This window comes from Maylandia zebra, linkage group LG5 (assembly GCF_041146795.1).
Source record: "Maylandia zebra isolate NMK-2024a linkage group LG5, Mzebra_GT3a, whole genome shotgun sequence".
Taxonomy (NCBI): domain Eukaryota; kingdom Metazoa; phylum Chordata; class Actinopteri; order Cichliformes; family Cichlidae; genus Maylandia; species Maylandia zebra.
The window spans coordinates 25,927,539-25,947,437 of record NC_135171.1 but is presented as its reverse complement, the minus strand read 5'-3'; the positions used below and the strand labels follow the sequence as shown (position 1 = coordinate 25,947,437).

Genomic DNA, 19,899 nt, shown 5'->3' with positions numbered 1-19,899 from the left:
GTTTACAGCACGATGGTGATACGGGTGGGTTGGGTCTTTAATGAGTGGGTCAGACAGGCCCACCAAGGACCAAAGAGTTATACCACGTCAGGATCCAGGGCTTTACAGAGGTCAGCAGACAGATGGGAATGGAAATGAGCTGGCCGTGAGCTCATTTTAATCTGGCTCACACAGCTGATCCAGTCATTACACTCGCCTGTTTACATGCAAACACACTTTTATACCCGCTTTACATAAAGACACCTACACACAAGTGCAGATAAAGGCATGGTTACCGGGTGATGAAAGCAGTCGAGAGATTTTTTTTTCATTTATTCATTCACTTATAAAAACAGCTCATGATCAAAACATGCAACCCTTCAGCCTTGGGCACACACTCTGGTTTACTCCAGGTTTGAGACTAATTGCATTGAGCCAGGAGAACAATGGGTTGAGAAATGGAATAAATTGGCCTCACTTGGGTGGTTTTAATATCCATTCCATTAAGGAGGGTCGACACAGTTCTCCAGAGTCTACTTTTACTCTCCACTCATTCAAATGATTGATTGCATTGGGCGTACTGCTTAGAGCTTTTTTTGTTTTTTTTTTTAAATTTAAATACAATATTCAAAAAGTTTTTCCCCCTCCAGTTGAAATCCTCTTTCTTGAAGATTTCCATGCTAATCAGAAAAGTTCATATTTAAATTATTACATGCAAAGTTCAGAGCAATGAAGAAAGCAATTTGTGTCTATTCCCATAAAATTTACAGAGTAATAAATATTATTATTCGTCTGAAAATTCACCTAATGGTTCCAATACGGTGACGTTTCATTGGAAATTGAGCCGCGGCTGAGAAAAAATGTTTTTGTCTGCCAAGTGAATATCCCTCCGTCTTTTATCAGAAAGCCATCTGGCCAGTGAACTGGACACAAGGGCATGAGATTGGATGGTGTAAAAAGAATGGGGGTAGGCTGGGTCAGTGTCTTTGGAGCGAGGTCACAGGTCAAGGCCCTTTGACAACACATATCAAGGCCGGGCTCACACACCCTGCATCTTCTGAATGAGAGAGTCTGCGGCGTGCTCTCTCCAATCTGCCCTCATCTGCACATTATAGGGCTAAATGACCAAATGCTGCATTTGATGCAAAACAGACACAATGACTGGCCTGGCCAATCCGGCTTCTGCTGTTTTGTGGGCAGAATAAATTTTTTTCCCTTTCCCCATTTAGAATATGACTGGGAATACTTGCATGTACACGCACATGTTATCAATAAAAACTAGAATTTTAAATAAATAAATACATTTTAGTCGGTCCAGTAAACTGAGTACCTTCCCCTGGCGGTGTCTGCAACAACCACCATGTTCAGTGCATGAGGTGGGAGTCTAGACAGATGTTACAGGCAGAGGAGCTAACCTTCGGGGCTGCCTCTTATTAATAAAACACCCTGACATCAGAGGGAGGCTGAGACAGACCGATAACATTGTGTTTTTATTTTATGGGTAAGCTGAGCCAAACACAGTCTGTGAGCCTCAGTCCAGCCTTTCAGCAGCTTGGCCTGTCAGGCTGATGTATAGGAGAGCGCTGGTGTGCAGCTCCCTGAGGACGGGGCCTGTCTGCTAACTGGGACACAACTGACAGTGAACCACAGCAAACAAACAAACACTGCCCCCTTCGTCCCTTTCAATCCATGATGAGCAGGCCCTCTGTATCTCTCGCACACTCTCTGAAACACTGACAGTGCAGGAATCAACATTTTGTGGAAATATATAACTCACAGGTCATGCGTCAAGACCTGCTGAAACATCACAGGTGCAAGACTTAAATACCACAGACAGATATTTCTCGACTGCGGAGAGATTTCGTCAAGAGGCCATCCAATTCGTGGAAAGGTGACATAAATCAGCAGCGAAGAGCCTCAACACAACCTCCTCATTTCATGTTTCTATAAACCAGCGTCTATTCCCATTAAAGCAAGTACTGAGGTTTCCCTGTGAGACATCTCCTGGCTCCTGCTCAGACTGGAGCAGCGCCATGGTGATGCATACAGAGATGTCCACTCATTAGCAGAGTCCCACACAACAGCTGCTCTGTGACGAAGGAACAGCCACCTCGTCTCCTGGCCCTTTGTCCATACTAAACATCTCTGACCCACGCAAGGAGCCACAATGGGACACTCACACATAGACAAACATGCGCGCACACTTTTCAGATTTCTTATCCTTGTCCTGATGAGCACAAACCTCTTCTCACTCTTTCACACACACATTTCCATATTCAAGACCTCCTTAAACTCTTATCCCCCCCTTCTCCACCTCATGGCACCATAATGCACGACCTGCCCCCTCGCTTCTCTCTCACACACTAATAAAATATATCAGGGAGACTCAATTTATCATAATGCAGCTGCCCTTGGGTAACCCTGGGGGTTGGGTGGATGAGTTTTAGGTGATGGGATGTATGCTCGGGAGCATTAAGCTGATTGTTAGTCTCCCTTTTTTCCACACACAGAAGAAGTGAGTGAACCTCTAAATGAGATGGGACAGGTACAGAAAGGTGTGATGTGACATTTGATCAGCATTTTTACCCTGTTGGGGCATTTGATAAGGCTGGTAACACTTGTGAAAGATACAATCAATCAGTTAATCAAAGGAAACTTGGCAGGCCTGAGAAGAAGGAAGTCTTCTCAGATTAATGTCAATCAGCGCAGATGATGTAGTTCAGATATCAACAGATACAAACAAACAATTCACTGCAAAATTCCTCAAACACAAAAAGCTATCGTTGTAAAATCAAAAAAGGGGGAAAACACACAGACTTACTCTGCAAGATTTACTGGACCGTTTTCCCGTGAGATCAAATTTTCCTTTTAACTCTTTGAGCAGCTTCTCCAGGTGACTCTTCTCCTCTTTCCCGGTGTAGTCCGGATCTAAGAGCACATAAGCCCGCCAGTTGGCCGAATCAAAGCCCCAGTGGACTGTCCGGTTCTCTAGTCTCTTGTGACTGTGGACAACAAACTTGTGAGGTGGGTACATGAGTCTGCAGTCCATGCACTGGATGCAGGCGGCACCCGGAGAGGTGTACAGTTCCGGGACAAACAGGCCTTTACAACGACCAAAACATTCGTGATACACTTTGAAGCTTTTCTCGGTTCGCTCCAACTCCAGAGAGCCCGACTCCTTGTTGCAGTGAGGAGGGTAAGTACCGCCGTAGATGAGCGCGTTGCAAAGCCGTTCAGCATCCGTCTGAGTGATAAGCCCACAGGACGGTGCCGAGAAGGGCAAGATACCCACCACTTTGAGGATCTCTAGCTGGTCCGCCGTGCACCTGGAGCAATAGATGTGGAGATCGTCGCAGACCGAGTTGATCTGCTGGAGGGAGAAATCTCTGAGAACGCTGTTGAGAATCTGCGGTAGGCACAGTCGTTTCTCACCACCGACGACGAAGCAGGAGATAGGTTCCCGCTCCAGCACCGTCTCGCACCTCTCGGTGGAGCGGTCGGACGGGATGAAAAGTGGACCGGACATCACTGGAGGTGTCTGAGCCGGCAGGGTGAGCATCATCTCGACGGATTTGCCATCTTTCCCGAAGAGTGAGTCCTGGTGCCATCGAGCGGAGAACGCCGCCGGTCCACCGAGGGAGCGCCTGGAACTCAGATTAAACTGCTGCAGAGTTTGCTGAAGTCCAGGATGGGGCTGGAAGCTCGTGCCCTCCATGTTGTCGGTTAGAGAAGAGAGTTCAAAACTCAAAATGCGAGCTGAAATCGACTTATCGGGTCGGGCGTCCTCAGCATCCGGCTACACGCTCAATAACGCGCACTTCCATGTCACCGGAGAAGCTTCCCAGCGCGTCCATTCAGAAAACTGAGAGCTGCTGAAATCATAGGGCAGTTCCTGTAAGCACACGCAATTAAAGTCGACAACTAAGCGACTCCGAAGTCGTATTATCCAACATACAATCACCGGGTACTATGTTTCTATGCTCCTGCGGTTTTACGCACTCCTAATGTGCGCCCGAAATATGCCTCGTCTGCTCAGTCTGGCGCACATTCAGTCTGCTGTCTCCCCACTCACTCAATGTGTGAGTCGCTCTCTCTCTCTCTCTCTCTCTCTCTCTCTCTCTCTCGCCCTCTCTGTTTGTTTGTGTCTGGTTCAGTCATTGAATCCCAGCCAGGAATGTGACTGACTCCCCGGGCTGGCTCTTCCCTCAGCCAGCTGTTCCTCCCTCTGCTCCAGGGCAGCTGCACATTTAAAAAAAAAAGAAAAAGAAAAAAAGAAGGAAAAAAATCTTTCTAAACCCAGGCGAGGGTGGAGCTCTGGAAAATGTAGTTGATACTGGGAAAGCAAACACAAACTTTACTTCAAATGCATACGCCTTGTAGGTCAGCACTGTTTCAGTCGCAGAAAGCGGTCAGCACAGATTTTAACACGATATGGAGGGATTTGTAAGTGAAAACAGTAAAAACATGCAATACTCGAATGCACGCATTAAGTAACTACTGACTTATGTACATGTTTGAAGTTGGCCGTGTTGTACTGTGAGTGCTTCTGTTGTGTTTCTTTTTACGATAATTTACATAGAAATATATTAGCCTAAAAAAATCTATAGTTTCTAAAATATGCACTTGTATACATTGCTGACCTGTAAATGCAAATGAGGCCTTCAATTAATTAAAATAAGTACACTTGAGTTTACTTATATTACGTTTTCTCCTGCATACAGGAAAGTATGTTTGCGCATACTTTAATTTCATTATGTGTTTATGTCTTTCTTACCTGTGCAGGACGCTTCTGTAATTGCAGAGTGCAAAGACCCATGAGACTGTTAATATTTAACTTCAAAACCTTAATTTAGTAGTGTTGTGATCATTATTTCGGTTATGTTGTGTTTAGACTTTGATACTTGCTGATGTGTAATGCAGTTTCCAGTGTTTGTGCAGCCAAGAATAGTGTTAAAGGTTTAGCTAACAACAGGCTACCATGATGGAAACTCGTGCACCATGAACCCCGGCAGGCGTGAAACGTCGTTGATCAACTCTTAATACAGCTAAACAAAGTAGAAAAGTCATTTTGCACCCTCATTAAAACACGAGGCAACAATTGTAAGTAAAATGCAACTGAAATATATGAAATCTAAATTTACCATTAAGGATAATGTGCTTGGTTTAAACCGAATTTATACCAATCAAGCCAATTTCAACTGAGTAGATTCCATTATATTTAACAATTTGCATTGTTCTAATGTAAAAAAAAAAAATTACCTGGAAGATTTACATGTAATTACACTACTTTACGTTTGTATTTGGGGGTGGGGGTGAGACGTAGAAACACTACAAAAAGTGAGATCTCACTTTGTAAATCGCCCTACATAGTGACATTTTCTGTTTTTATTTACAGTAAAATTTGTAAACATGACCATGTATGAAGTGTATTAGCTTAAAATTAGAGGTCTTTGCTTAAGCCCGGTTACCGTAATGCGACTTATCCCTCTTAAGTAAGCCCAACTGAGTGCGAGTTGAGGTTACTTAATTATTAGTCAACAAGCAAGACAAGCTATTAAGTTTTACAGTTTAATGGTGTAATAATTAAATAGACTATAACAGAAATTCTCATAGATAATTTCACAGTGTAGTTTTAGTTATTTTACATCAGCAACAAATCAATTTCCTCTTCCAGTTAAATTCAGAAGTTTTCAGAAAGACTAAATGAAAGACAGATATTAATTATGAATTAAATTTAGGGGTTAAAGTGTGGTTGTTCATGAGTTTGTGAACCCTTTGCAATTTCCAGGATTTCTGAGCTGATGAATCATCAAATAGGATCTGATATTCAAACAAAATCCGACTAAAATGAACATAAAACATGGTACTTTACATTTCTATTAAACACACAGTAATCAGGCATAGTGCAAACTGGAAAAAATAGTTGAACTGGCAGATTTGCCAAGTCGCAGATGCTCCTTTAGCACCAGCAACCTCCCATCAAATGATTGCTTTTGCTGGTTGTGAGACTTGGTCTGTGATGAAGAGAAATTTTGATCCCTCTAGAGAGGATCAAACTTTGCCTTTATTTATACATTCTGCAGGGAAATCCCTAAACCCACCAGTTCCAGTCTCATCATCTTAACTGGAACATTTGACTCCAAGCATATGGTGAAGTCATTAGCACAGAGGATCACTCTTACTTTTGCACTTTTTTTCAGTTTGAAGTCATAATCTCACTTAACAACTGTTTTCTCTGCTCTAAATGACAGATAGAAATGTGTATACTTTCTAAGCTACCAAGCCACCAGGACAAATGGAGAAAAATTAGCACAGTGGCTAACAATATGCTAACAGGTAAAAGAGTAGGGTTATGCTAACAGCTACGGTAGCAAGCAGCCTTAGCCCCAGAACAGTCTCTGTAAAATCATAACAGTCAAAGGTTTAATGTTTGGTTGTTGTTTTTTTGTTTTTGTTTTTTTTTAGTTGGCAGTAAAATTGCTATAACAGTTTAGCATTAATAAAACAAAGAAAAAGGAAAAAACTGTCTCATTAAACACTTAAGTGATGGTCTGATGTTGGTATTTTGCAGTTTTACATAAGAGATGGCAGTTCACATTGTTTATTACTGTTAGAGTCATGTGGTTTTGGACAGTGCAGTTTACATTTATATATCTATATATCTATATCTATCTATCTATATATATATATATATATATATATATATATATATATATATATATATATATATACATATATATATATATATATACGTGTGTGTGTGTGTGTGTGTGTGTGTGTATACTGATTATATTCTATTAAAAAACAGTAATGAAGAAGTTCGTTCTTCTTTCCTGTTATTACCTAATAGATTATTATTAGTTAGATTGTAGTTTATTTTAGAAATGACCTTAGTGATATCAAGTTCACATTTTATGCCTTTATCAGTCATGAAATCACTTTATTCCTGACAAGTTACTAACCTTAGAATTCAAACAGCAGGTGATTCTGACATGGGTCATTGTGACACATTCATTTAACAGGAAATAATGAATAAGATAGAAATAAAAATCTGTAAAAATATAATGCACATTAGATGTATATTTTGCAAACATATGTTGAACATAGTCTTGAGAACAACTGTATGAGTGTGTGCATGTGTACGACAGTGGTGGGGGAGCTTACTGAAAGTTGAGCAGCCTGGTGGTTTGGCTGAAGAAGCTGCAGAATCCAGTTATTCTGTTGTGTATCCTGCGAGTCTCTTCCCAGAGGCCAGCAGGAAGTGTATGGTGGGGGTGGGAGTGGTCACGTGTGACTTTGTTTGCTCTGGTCAGGCAGCGCTCTTGCGCAACATCCTGGATGTGGGGAAGTGGAGTCCCAGTGATCTTTTCCAGTGTCCTCACCACTCTCTGCAGGGACTTCCAGTCTAAGGCACTGCAGGCTCCTGACCACACAGACATGCATGCGGTCAGTAAGTTCTCTATAGAGCTTCTATATAAAGTGGTGAGCATGCGAGGGGGGAGGTGAGCTCTCCTCAACCGGTGGGAAAAAGTGCAGGCGCTGCTGAGATCTCTTTACAAGAGAGCAGAACAGGGTGTCTGTTATCTGTATCCACAGAAACTTGATGCTGCTCATCATTTCCACTGTGTTGTTGGTGATGAGAAATAGCATGTGACTGTACTGGCTCCTCCTAAAGTCAAAGATAGTCCCCTTTTGGGTTTTTTTGACATTCAGAGCCAAGTAGTGTGTGCTGGTTCAGTTGGTTCACTTCCTCTCTGTAGGCCTGGTTGTTGTCATCTTGAATGAGACCTGCTACCACTGTGTTGTCAGCATACTTTACAATGTGAATCTCGGACAGCAATCATGGGTTAGCAGGGGGTTCAGGACACGGGCCTGAGGAGAGCTGGTGCTCAAAGAGATGAAGTTACAGTCTGGTCAGGTCTCTTGGTGAGGAAGTCTTACACATAAGGGTGCTGAGGCCCATGGGAACTAGTTTAGCATGTTCATGCTGTTGAATGATGATCTTAAACGATGAAATGAAGTCCACAAACAACATTTGCTTGGCTGAGATGTAGTACAGAGAAGATGGCGTCTTCTGTAGAGTGATTTGGGTAGTAAGCAAACTGTAATGAAAACAGTGTGGTCCTTTACCAGCTGCCTTTAAGGTGGGTGCTACAGGGCAGAAATCATTTAAACAAGTGATTTTCAAGGTACTGCAATGATGGCAGCAATCTTGAAACAAGACAGTAGGACATTGTGATCCAGTGACATATTGAAGGTGTGCTGGTTGCTGCATTCCTTAAACATCTAACCAGGTATGTCTTCAGGGCCTGCTACTTATGTTCACTCCTTTCGAGGTCTTCCGGACTTCAGCTATTTCAAGACTGCTCATCAGCAACTGGAACATTTTTCTTTACGGGTGTGTTGCTGAGTGCCTTGAACCTCCCAAGATATTTGTTGAGCTCATTTAGAAAGGTTGTATTGTTCTCACAGGGTGGAGGAGCAGCTTTATTGTCTGGGATGTCTTAGATAGTCTGCTACATTTGTCTGGTATTCATAGGGTCATTGAAGAAACTCTGTATTCTCTAGTGATGGTGCTTTGGTACCTTTATGCACCATGTTGCCAGAGTTAAAGAGTAATTTTGTACTTTGAACATTGCATCTTTCATCATCCGTGGTGTCTCGCTGGCCTGTACGGTGATGTTCTTGGTGACAGATACAACAGCAATTGAATGACTGAATGCACAAAGTCAGCATAACCATTCACATTTGTAATGATTGCCAGTTGCAGCTGCTTTGAACATGAATAATCATGTCATCATCATCACCATGAAAAAGGTCAATCTCAAAAACTGATGTGAAGTTCTATTTCAGGGTTAAAGCTTTTGACTCAAGTACAGTATGTATATGTCATCTCATACTTCCCCTCTATTTATAGAGGCAAATATTATTATTATGTATTGACAAGCACGAATACAATAAAACCATAAATAAATAAAAGAAATTAAATGAAAGCACTACAATAATAAAAATTTACATTTTGTGGTTTTTATCGTAGACAAAATGGAACACGCGTGGAGGGAGAAAATATGGATTGGAAACATGGATTCTTTTTAAAAAAGAAAAAAAGGCTGTTTTTATTTTTGACATGAGGCAATCCTTTTTTGTTAGCTACATATAGCAACCAACCTTCTGACCTACATACAACAACAAATAGCAACAGATGTTAGCAAATATAAATGAAAAGTTCCATATTGGCGTTTTTATATTGTTTCTCACAGGGAGCTGCAGGGGGTGGACAAAGGAGCCATAACAACTCCTGAAATGGCTTAACAGATATAAAACAATCAAATCAGTGATTAGCAGCTAATTTGACAATTATACAATTATGAAAAAAAACAAAGAAATGAAATATGTCATTGTTCTGGCTTTTCACATCCTGCAGTTCCTTTCAATACTTTCACTTAGTTTTCTTCTTTATAAATAATTTATTGGTTAAAAAAAAAAACATGATTTGAAGATGCCAGTTTAGGCTCTGGGTACTTGCGTTGGGCATTTAACAAAAAAAAAAATAAATTTTTTTTTTCTAGAATTGTTACAAAACAGCAAACAAACAAAAAGAAAAATCAGCCATTTAACTTAATCATCCAGAAAAATAGCAATTTAAGTCTTAAAGAAATGATCAATAAACAATTAGGGTTCAAATTAATTGAAGGCTAATGCTTACATTTTGGTATGGGTGAAAGTTTAACTTAAATAATGCTATAACACTCGCCTACAATAATACCTACATTTTTCCTGATTTTAGCTGTTTTTACTTAAATAACAACTTTTATTTTTAATGTGATATTTTTTCAATACGATTTTATATTGCCCACCTCAGCTCATATTAGCAAATATTTTAAAAATTTCCACTTATTACTTTTAGATTCGGACCGGCTTTCAAAAAAACCAAACAGACTGAGGTGCAAAAAGATGACGAACTGTGAAATGAATAAATGACCAAATTCAAACACTGGAGGGTGCCAAACTTAAGATGCAAAAGCACAAAGTAATATTCAGGGGGATGGTCATGTTGACACATTTTAGAAAAGAGCAGGTCAAAACATTCACCATTCGAGTTTATTAATCAAAAGTCGAATTACAGTAGGGGCATGTTATTTTTCCCCCCCAAAACGTATACCAAGCAAATGTAGGAAAATTAAACTGCATCCTAACATTGGATCGTCATACTTTAAGAAAAGCAACTACATTTACTAAATGTTGACATTACACGAGTATTAAATACATGCTGAACTTGTTTTACGGACATTTTGAAACAAAAATATAAAGTTAAACTTAAACAAAATAGAAAAAAAAAAAAACAATTTATTCTTCACTTTTTACAAATAATACAACATAGTTAAAGAGATCTAAACATTTCAACACTTTAAGAGACAATGAATAAAATGATACATCACCAGAATATCCAAAACCTTTCTTCTGGTTATGTGCCAACACATATTTTTTTCCCCCTTTCTTAACATTTGTCTTAAAGGATAAAGTTACCTTAAGACTTGGAGTTTAAAAAAAATACACACACACACACACACACACATATTAATTTTATATTCAAATACTAAGTTTAGAATACTTAAACATAGCATGATTTAAAAATAATAATGATTCTCCCGTTAAATTGTAGGATGTAATTTCAACTTCTCCAAACTTCAAAGCAAACCAGAATCAAGACACAGCAATAACATTAAGTCTTGGAAAGGTGAAAAACATGTTACAGCTGGCTAATAAATAAAATTGAAAGACTATCCTCTGTTTGACATAAATTATAACATGATTGTTAGAAACAACAGACTTAAATCTGAAAGCGGATCCTTTCACACATACCTAATAATGAATTATAATAGCATAAATATGCAAATTCAGAGCTTTTTGGTAAAGAACAAGATTCTAATTTCAGCAGTGGGCTTGTGTGGCCCCTTTGTTCTTACTGCATTTACCTGCTTAACACAAACCTTTCACATCGTTTTCTCCAGAAATGTTACGATAAATCCACTAAATTCATAAGCGTTACATTAATTTTTTCCTTTTTTTAGAAACGCATATTAAGATAGATGTAGAACGCTTGCCCTACTTCAATTCAGGCATCTTATCTTCATACTGTGGAGGAGGAGTGATGGGTTCAATGGTTACTGGGTTCTGTGTGGGGGTGCGGATTTGAAGGCGGAAGTCCTTCAGGTGCAGTTTGTCAGATTTGATTCTTCTCACTCGGAGGGGCCGGAGCAAGCGGCTGGCCCGACTAGCACTGCGGGTTGGCATACTGGGGTTAGATGTAAGGCCAGCGGGTTCAGATGGAGGCTCAGCGGCTGCAGGTTGATCATTAACAGGGGTTTCGTCAGTCGTGTTGTTAGCGGGCTCTGTTCCCTCGTTTTCCACCGCAGCTATGATGTCCTCGTAGGACGGCAGGTGAGAGGTGCTCTGCCGAAGGTTACTCTGACGCACGGGGTACTCACTGCTGCTGACCACTTCCTCATAGGTTGGCACGTTGTACGTAGTTGGGTCGCTGGAAAGAGACAAAAGTTTTGACAAATCATTGTAAATGACACACTTTATAAGCCTTCTTTTGGCAACTTCGACAGTTAAAAGGAGCCCCAAAAACACAGCGATGACAAACCAAAGCTGTCAACAACCTTTTGCCGATTGACACCTTCAAAAGGCACCATACAGGCATTCATTCGTGTTTGTGTCCATCTTTTTCAGCTTTGTTTTGGTCCCCATAAACTCTTAAGTTTATTAGCTTTGTGTTTTATCTGCTTAATATCTTAGTATATTGACTAGGTAAGCGGTGCCGATGTCTGCTGTTTAAGCCAAAGTAGATTGTCAATGTTACTTTTTGTCTGAAAGAAGCTTCTTGTTGTGGCTCCAAGAAATTTATAAGAAACAGCAAAGGCCCACAAAATAAACTCAATAGTCTTTAATGAGTTCAACAAAGTAGTAAAAGCATGTTTTTCTCTGTTTTTGTTTAAATCACATGAGTTGCCACCTGCTGGCCATTAGAAATAATTCAGGTTTCATTCATTAGTTTCAAAGGAGCCAAACTTTAGAGGGTTTTTGTGTGTTAAGCTACTTAAATAGTGACCTATGAATCATTTCAGCGTAAAAAAGGTAAAAAACTCAAGGGATGAACAGATGTTCTGGATACACATTACAGACAACTTTAATTTACAATCTCTCCTATTTAAAAAAAAAAAAAATATATATATATTTTTTCCACATTTCTCTTGTTGAATAAAATAAAAACTGATTTTTTAAAAAAAAAAATTTTGGGGATGGATTATAGAGGTAAATAAAATGCTAAATGTTTACTTAGTCCCTGACGTTACATAATTTGCAGTTTACTTGCAGTGGATCCTTTCCAAACAGAAAGACGGGGTACACCCTAGGCTATTGCAGAACAAACAGATTAGAGACAGACAACACCGGTACAATACCTTTTCACACCTGATTGCTAACTCAAGGAATTATCATATCATTTATAAATCCTAACATTTATAAATGATCTAGGAATAAAAATAGAACCAAACGTTATCACTTACGGCTGAGGCTCCTCTGGTATCGGAGTCATAAAGGGGACTCCTGTGGTCACAGGCTCACTCCTTCTATCCTGAGCTCTCTTCTTGCTCTTTAAACCAAGGCCAATGGCCAAGATCAGCATCAGTGCCCCAACTCCAACAAGCACCATGGCCACTGTTGGGGTCTTTGTGGCTCCTGAATTATTACCACCACCGTTGTTATTAGGTCCTGTGGAGTTGCCTGATGGTTTTGGAGAGGCGCCCGAATCCCCTCCAGGTATCACAGTCCAAACAATCATGACAATGCCAAGGGCAATGACGCCCACTCCAAGGGCACACAGGGCATAGTGGGCGCCTGAACCAGAGCTCCTTGAGCTGGGGGATCTGTTGGGACGGCCGTTGTCACCGCATATACCCCGACTGGAACACATACCTGCAAAACAACCTGCAAAGGGGGGGGGGGCTTTTCAGTTTGCACAAGCAGACACCATCTACCCCAACACTCCCCCAGAAATTTACCTCCTCTGTAGGAAATGATTTAGATCACAGTATCTGAATTTGTTTTTCAATTTGTGACCAAGTTTCTAAGATTACCACATTGTTATTGCCTGCGTCATGGTGCTTCTGTCTGTATTGTCTGTCTATTCTGTTAAGTACATTAAGCTTAATTTCTAGTATGGCCAATAAAGCTGATTTTGATTTTCCAGGGTAAGAACGGGCTCAAGAGTCCATATCTATTAGAGCACCACACGCATCACACGAGATGGGCCATGTCAATAAAACAAACCATTACCAGTTCCAGAACAAAAGGTTAAAATGACAGTTTGAGTGTTATCTCGCTGTATCCATGAACCGGTTTCAGACGCTATACTCTTAAAAACAAAAAAAGGCGCTGAGGCTACATTTTGCATGAGAAAGTAGGAGAACAGGTTAAAAGAAAACGTCAGGTGTGGTGCAAAACAGGTTACAGGAAAACAAAGAGTTCATTGGTAGTTCCACACATGTCTTAACATGACAAACACCAACCCAAGAGAAGGAAGGATGAAGATAAAAAAGTGACACAAAAGATCTTTGTAATGGTCACAGAATCAAACAGAATAAAGAGTGTTTATAAAATTAGAATCAGATAAACATCTCACAGTAACACCAGGAACACCTACAGAATAAAATGCATTTTAAATTACTTTCCTGCCAAACAACAACATTTGTGAACCTTACTCTTTAACCAGAGGAAAAAAAAAAAAAAACCCAAAACGCACATAACTGAAAAAATGATGCCATTGTTGGCTCCAAATTTCCAGAATGAAAACCATAGCCGCAGACTGCTCCTCTGTAATAGCCGTACATAAGCGTGACCTGTGCAGATGATTATGAACTAAAGCCGTAATTGAATGTTCACAAGCATGTCCAAGTAATGACATCCTACTCAAAATATCCCTTAAAAATAGCAGACATCATCTACTTAAGCTCTACACCTGTAAGTAGCAATGTTTAGGTTGTACTGGTGTAAATGTTCTTTGTAAAGCCACTATAGTTCACACATTCATACAGATGGCTTACAAATTTAAAAGATATGATGCCTTGACACCTGTAGAGAGGGCACTCGGTGGCTCTGTTATGTTTGCTGGAATGGTTAGAATCCAAAGGTCGCAGCAAATCAACACACTGTTACTCAAAGTTCTCATCTGTATCCTATGATGAAATATTTCTGTCCCTGGAATGGTTGGGAATGATCTCTAACTGGATGACAGTTACCCCCTAGTCTATAGCAGAATTGATTGATTGATGAGAATGCAAATTATGTAAATACTGTTATATTCACTGTCCCCAGATCTCAACCCAGTGGGAGATCTGGGGACATCAGTGGGAGGTGTCACTAATCGATCTCGACCAACATCATCAAAACGGCAGATAGAAGAAAATCTTGGTGTTCCATTAGAAACCATCCAAAGACACAATGAAGCATTTCTCTGAGCATGTGATTGTGTGCTAACACATTTTATGTTAGAGTTCGCTTTAATTTTGTCACCTATCTGTATATTTAAGCACACCAGACAGACATCTCCCTAATTATTAAAGCAACTTTTGAACACTTTCATATACAATCAGGGGAAAAAGTAAGTTCAACTGTAAGGTTTTACATATCATCTGGTCCTTAATAGGTCTTAAAATGAGATAAATAGAACCTCAGATGACCAAAAAACACATGACTTATTACACCAAGTCCCTATTTATTTACCAAAAAATTGTTCAAAATGCCAAAGCAGCAGCTCACAGCCTAAGTACACCATAAGTAGCAATAACGTTCTATGCCATCGGTGTGGGAAGGGTTATAAGGGTTATTTCCAAACAATCTTAAGTCCATCAATTTTCAATCACAAGTTGAAAACAATCAAGACAGCTGCCAATCTTAAGAGGAGTGCACGTTTCAGCAAATTCATTCCAAACGGGGACTATGCAATGTTTAAAAACAAAAAACAAAACAAAAAAAAAAAACCTGCAAAAACCCACGACTTAAACCTCAAACTTCACAGGTCTCCGTTAAAATGTTAAATGGCTTGTTTGAAAGTGCTGCCAGGAGTAAGCCTCTTCTTTAAAAAAAACAAACAAAAACAAAACATGGCCGCAAAGCTTAGGTTTGCAAATTTGCATCTGAACAAACAGACTTCTGGAACAACGTCTTTTGGAAAGCAAAACCAAAGTGGCCCTGAATGCTTGTTTTTCAGGCGCAGGACCTGGACACTGCAGGTATTGAGTTGACTATCAACTCCTCTGTATAAGAAAATATTCTAGAGTCAAACATGAAGCCAACTGTTTGACAGCTAAAGTGCTGCTGAAACAGGGTCATGCAACAGGACAATGATCCCAAGCACAGCGGCAAATCTTGAACAGAATGGCTGAAAACGCAAAGAATGAAGGTGCTGCGGTGGCCCAGTCAAAGTCCAGACCTTAGCCTGATTGAAATGTCATGGTGGGATCTTAAGCAAGCTGTGCATGAACAAATACGCAGACTGAAGGATGTGAGAGGTGATAAAGTTGAAGACAATGTGTTTACTTTAAGTTAATGCCGTTAAAGGTGGTTCTAAAATCTGCTGACTCATGGGGTGTGCTGCTTACGCATGTTAGCTTAGTATTTACAAATTAAATATGACAGGGGCATATTACTCTAAAGACAATTAACCTCCTAAGACCCAAACTCTTCCACGGCATGCATTTTCAATTTCACTTTGATATTTGGGCATATTGGGGCCCGATGAATGTAAAAACAAAGAATTACCAGTTTTGTTTTGTTTACCTTTTTTTGTTTTTAAGAAAAATAAGAGCCACATATGAGGATATTCATTTAAAAGTTTGATAGAACAGTAGCAGTATGATGTCCTCGTAAGTGGATATCAGGCCCTTGTAGAGCAAAATTGAGTATTTTGGTCTAAATAACCCAAAACGTGATGTCCACAGATGTGGATGCCAGGACCTAAGAGGTTAATTCACTTTTACAAGGTATTAATAATGAAAACAGTTCTTAATAAATAATATAAAATAAAGCCAAACCAAAACAAACAACAGTATTGGGAATTTACTCAGTAATATAAACTATTACCACGAAGGCAAAACTTCTTAGAGGAGGTAATTGTATACTTAGTTATTTAAACCAGAAATAAATGACTGAACTCAAATATAAATATTTAAAGATTCAAATGTTTGAAACCTTGGGAAGGCTGCAAAATAACCAGAAAAAGAAAGATGTTTAGACTACAGATTACTGAAATTTACATTTCACGAGTAACTGAAATTTAGAAAGAAAAAGAAGAAAAAAAAACCCCTGCAGTTTTACATCACACTAATGTACAAAAATCTGTGTTTGTTTGTTTGCCCACATACCTTTATACAATCAAGAGTTGAGCAACCAAAACTGACATACTGGTAGTTATTCAGCCCCTGAAGGCTTTTAGCTGTATCAGATACCATGACCTCATCACGTTGTCTAGCAACCACCTACCAACTGGCTAAAATGAGCCATTTGTAGTGTTTATGCACCTACAGCACCTTAGTAAAAGCCATGCATCATTTTAATTAATCATGATAATAACACTGAAAATAAAGTTTCATTATGCTGCAGAGTAACCACCTAACAGAAAACTAAAGTCACTGAACAAACAATGGCCATTTAAGACTAATACACGAAAGCAAAAGCGTTCAGTTTAGAGCCTGACTGATACAGGATTTGTAAGGCCGATACCAATATTTGGCGATTTATTTTATTATTCTGATCATTATCAGACCAATTTTTTAAGAAAGACAAAACATAATTTTCCTAACATTTGTTATGTGTAGTCATTTATGTGCTCATTACACTATGAGCTGTATGTTGTTTTGTGGAATTTCAAACCTGTGTTGCTAACGGGGAAGTTGTAGAGTGTCCCCTGATGAACAATATGAAATGTCAACACGTACAACATGGTTGAAGATCATTTTCTTGTCTCTCATTTACTTTTTTTTAGTTTTCACTTATCGGCTGTTATGAATACTGATACCAGTGAATCAGAAAATAGTTGATATCGACCAATGATAGCTACCTACTAATTAACTGGTTTGGCGCCAATTCATTCATCATCTATTAGTCCTTATGTTTTTGGCTATTTGAATATCTTAAAAAAAAAAAAAAAAAAAACCATACATATATAGTAAATAATTTTTGTAACTGTTTTTGCATGATTTCATTTTCTGGCCTAGAAGTGTGGATTAATTCAAATTTCTAATCTGTGATTTAATCTTTGATATGATACATCCATTTTATAAAAGGTGGAGAAGCATATGAGTGTACACTTCAGGGCACTTTGCTGATGTGATGGGATGAACAGTGACTTAACAAACAGCATTTTTCATTTAAAGCAAATGTGTACTCTTTTTGTAATAGCAGTGTGACACAAAACCATATCTATGGGCAGAAATCTGTGCCATCAGAAACTGAATTTGAATAAGTTCAATTTGAATTGCTCAGATTGAATCTGAATTGTAACTTGAATAAATGCTTTTGAAAACTGAATTTGAATTAGTCTAATTTGAAATTGAATTTATGGTTTGAAAATGAATTGATTTGCTTTGAAACTGCATTTTATCCTTTAAAAATTCAGCTCTCGAATAATTTCAGTTTCACTTCTCACCATTCAGTTTCAGTTCTACAATTCAATTTCAGTTCCAAAATTCAGTTTTTTGGAACTTGCATCCGGTTCAAGCGCAGATTAATAGAACTACGTTTTACTAGCGGACCGAAAGTGTTACTGACGGGAATCTACAGTGTCTTGAGCTGAATTAATACTTCAGAAGTCATTCGTCATGTCGAATGACCAGCGGATAAACTCTCAGGTTGGTAATAAATGTATAACATGTATAAGAACAAGCGTCATGTTAACAAAAGATAGCCGTACAGTAACTGTTATGCTTATTGTAGCTGTTAGCTAAAAGTGCAAAGTGCTCTCTAGGGTTCCTAAATAAAATATGGCATTGAGGGAAATGACCTCAATGCCATATTTTATTTAGGAATTAATCCCTTCTTCTTAAATATAAGAACCTCTGCTGGTTTTAATGGCACTTTGGATTTCTTTACTTTCTGTTCCACTTCCAAACCCAAATAGATGCTGACAAGCTGACACAGTAACATGGAAGAGGGAAAGACGTTGGAAAGGACTACTACAAATAAACCTAATGCCTAACAATGAAAAGTGTAAAATAAGAACAATAATAATAATAAAGATAAAAGATGAAGTAACACGTTTTTAGTATTTTATTTATTCCAAATGATCATCCAGATGTCTGTGACATGTGATGACAAACACCATACTGGAAGGCCTTAGTCATCACATGCTTAAACTCATCATATATTTTTGCACATGCTGAACAGGCAGTCAGACATGCTGTAACTGTGGGGTAGAAAACAGCATGAACACCATACGGCAGGTCTCTCAAACTCCAGTCCTCGAGGGCATGGAAAAGTTGCATGACACTGGCCCTTGAGGACTGGAGTTTGAGACCCCTGTCATATGGAATATGACAGGTGTGGTTGAACTGCATGAAGACTCTGAAGTTTGTCTTCTCTTCTGGCAGGACAGGAATGTGGCCTTGTCCTGTGAGCCACTGTAAGGATGTAATTGTAAATGTAATTTAATGTAGTCTGCCTTAGCAGAGGGCAGGCGACTAAATTTAGTATAAGGGGGGGGACAGCTGAATGATTGCATCTCCACTTTGATATTCATGACTTGATTATTAAGAATTGTTGAATGGATGCAGTATCTGACCAGGTCCTGGTGTTCCCCTCGTCAGTTATTAAACACACATGATCAAGGACGAAAAGAAGGTGACAGCTGCAAAAGAGGACTACATATAGACCAACGCTGTCATTCATTTTCTCTACATTGCAGGCCTGCTGTATTGCATGGGTGTGTCCCGTTCAACATCAGTAAATTTTTTGCATTAAAACTCGGCTTATCAGGTAATAAACACCGGCCCAGTTGGTCTGTTTTGTGGGTAACATTAATCTATCAGTCCGATATTACTACTGTCAAAGTAAATAAAAACGCTGGTAATGCTTTCTGGTGAAGCAGGAAGGGGAGAGGGTGGACCTGCCCACATGAATTACTCTGTGATCTAAACGTGTCCGGACACAGGTCAGATTGGATTGAACCCCACGCAATGACACTGAGAAAGATTAACAACTCGCGTACTGTGTCTATTAGATCGATAACAGTCCTGGTCACAGTATATACGAGCGTAAATCAGCTTAGCTCTGAAGTGTAGGCCTTACCTTTTCACCGTTCAGTGGCCAAGTACTTCCCTCTTCATCGGTGAGTTACCTGACTCACGCAGGTGTTTTCAGGAAGATCAGAGGGGAAGAGAGGGAGACGACATAGACGCAGCAATTCAGGGCCGGTTCAACTTTTTTTTCCTCTTAAAAAGTTTTTAAATCTCAGACGAATTGATCAACACAATGTTTACCGCTGCAGATAAAAACAGAGTTAACAAGAACTTTGCACAAATTCCAAGCGTAGTGAAACCTCGCCACCCCCTGTTGTAAAGTGCGCCCGTGTTCTCTTGGTCCTAGTGCTGCTCAAGTAAACCTCCACCGGGAATAAATTAGTGGTACAAGGAGACGCCCAGAAACAGCTTATTGAAATAAAGTAATTGTATTGTACAACACGATTAATGTTGGATGTATTAACTGTATTAATTACAGACACACACAATTAGATATTAGAACAATAAAACTATTGTCTTACAGGAATTAGACAGTATTTCAGAGCCCAGAGTAAAATATTTGTTCTGTAAAAATAAAAATAAGCAAATCTTGGTTATTTAGTTGCTGGTGAATTTATTAAGG

The 19,899-nt window shown here is 39.3% G+C and overlaps 2 protein-coding genes across 2 annotated transcripts in view; both read right to left on the bottom strand.

Annotated features, from left to right (window-relative positions):
- Positions 1-4,073, bottom strand: part of skib (v-ski avian sarcoma viral oncogene homolog b) — a 30,625-nt gene extending 26,552 nt beyond the window's left edge. Inside the window, exon 1 of the mRNA XM_004548618.5 lies at positions 2,801-4,073. Within this exon, the coding sequence (XP_004548675.2) occupies positions 2,801-3,694 (894 nt within the window). The 5' untranslated portion in view covers positions 3,695-4,073. The remainder of the gene's footprint in view (positions 1-2,800) is intronic.
- Positions 4,074-10,062: 5,989 nt separating this feature from the next.
- tmem51b (transmembrane protein 51b) lies at positions 10,063-19,637 on the bottom strand. Its single transcript, XM_004548617.3, has 3 exons — positions 19,327-19,637; positions 12,552-12,972; positions 10,063-11,518 (listed from the first exon to the last, which is right to left on the bottom strand). Exons 2-3 carry the CDS (start codon positions 12,956-12,958, stop codon positions 11,086-11,088), a joined length of 840 nt encoding a protein of 279 aa, XP_004548674.2. The 5' UTR covers positions 12,959-12,972; positions 19,327-19,637; the 3' UTR covers positions 10,063-11,085.
- Between the last annotated feature and the right edge of the window lie 262 nt (positions 19,638-19,899).

Excerpts from the sequence above, each read along its gene's own strand:
- tmem51b (XM_004548617.3), bottom strand. The coding sequence starts at position 12,958 with ATGTGTTCCAGTCGGGGTATATGCGGTGACAACGGCCGTCCCAACAGA. Across the intron at positions 11,519-12,551 it reads ATACCAGAGGAGCCTCAGCC|CGACCCAACTACGTACAACG; the intron begins GTAAGTGATAAC and ends GTCTCTTTCCAG.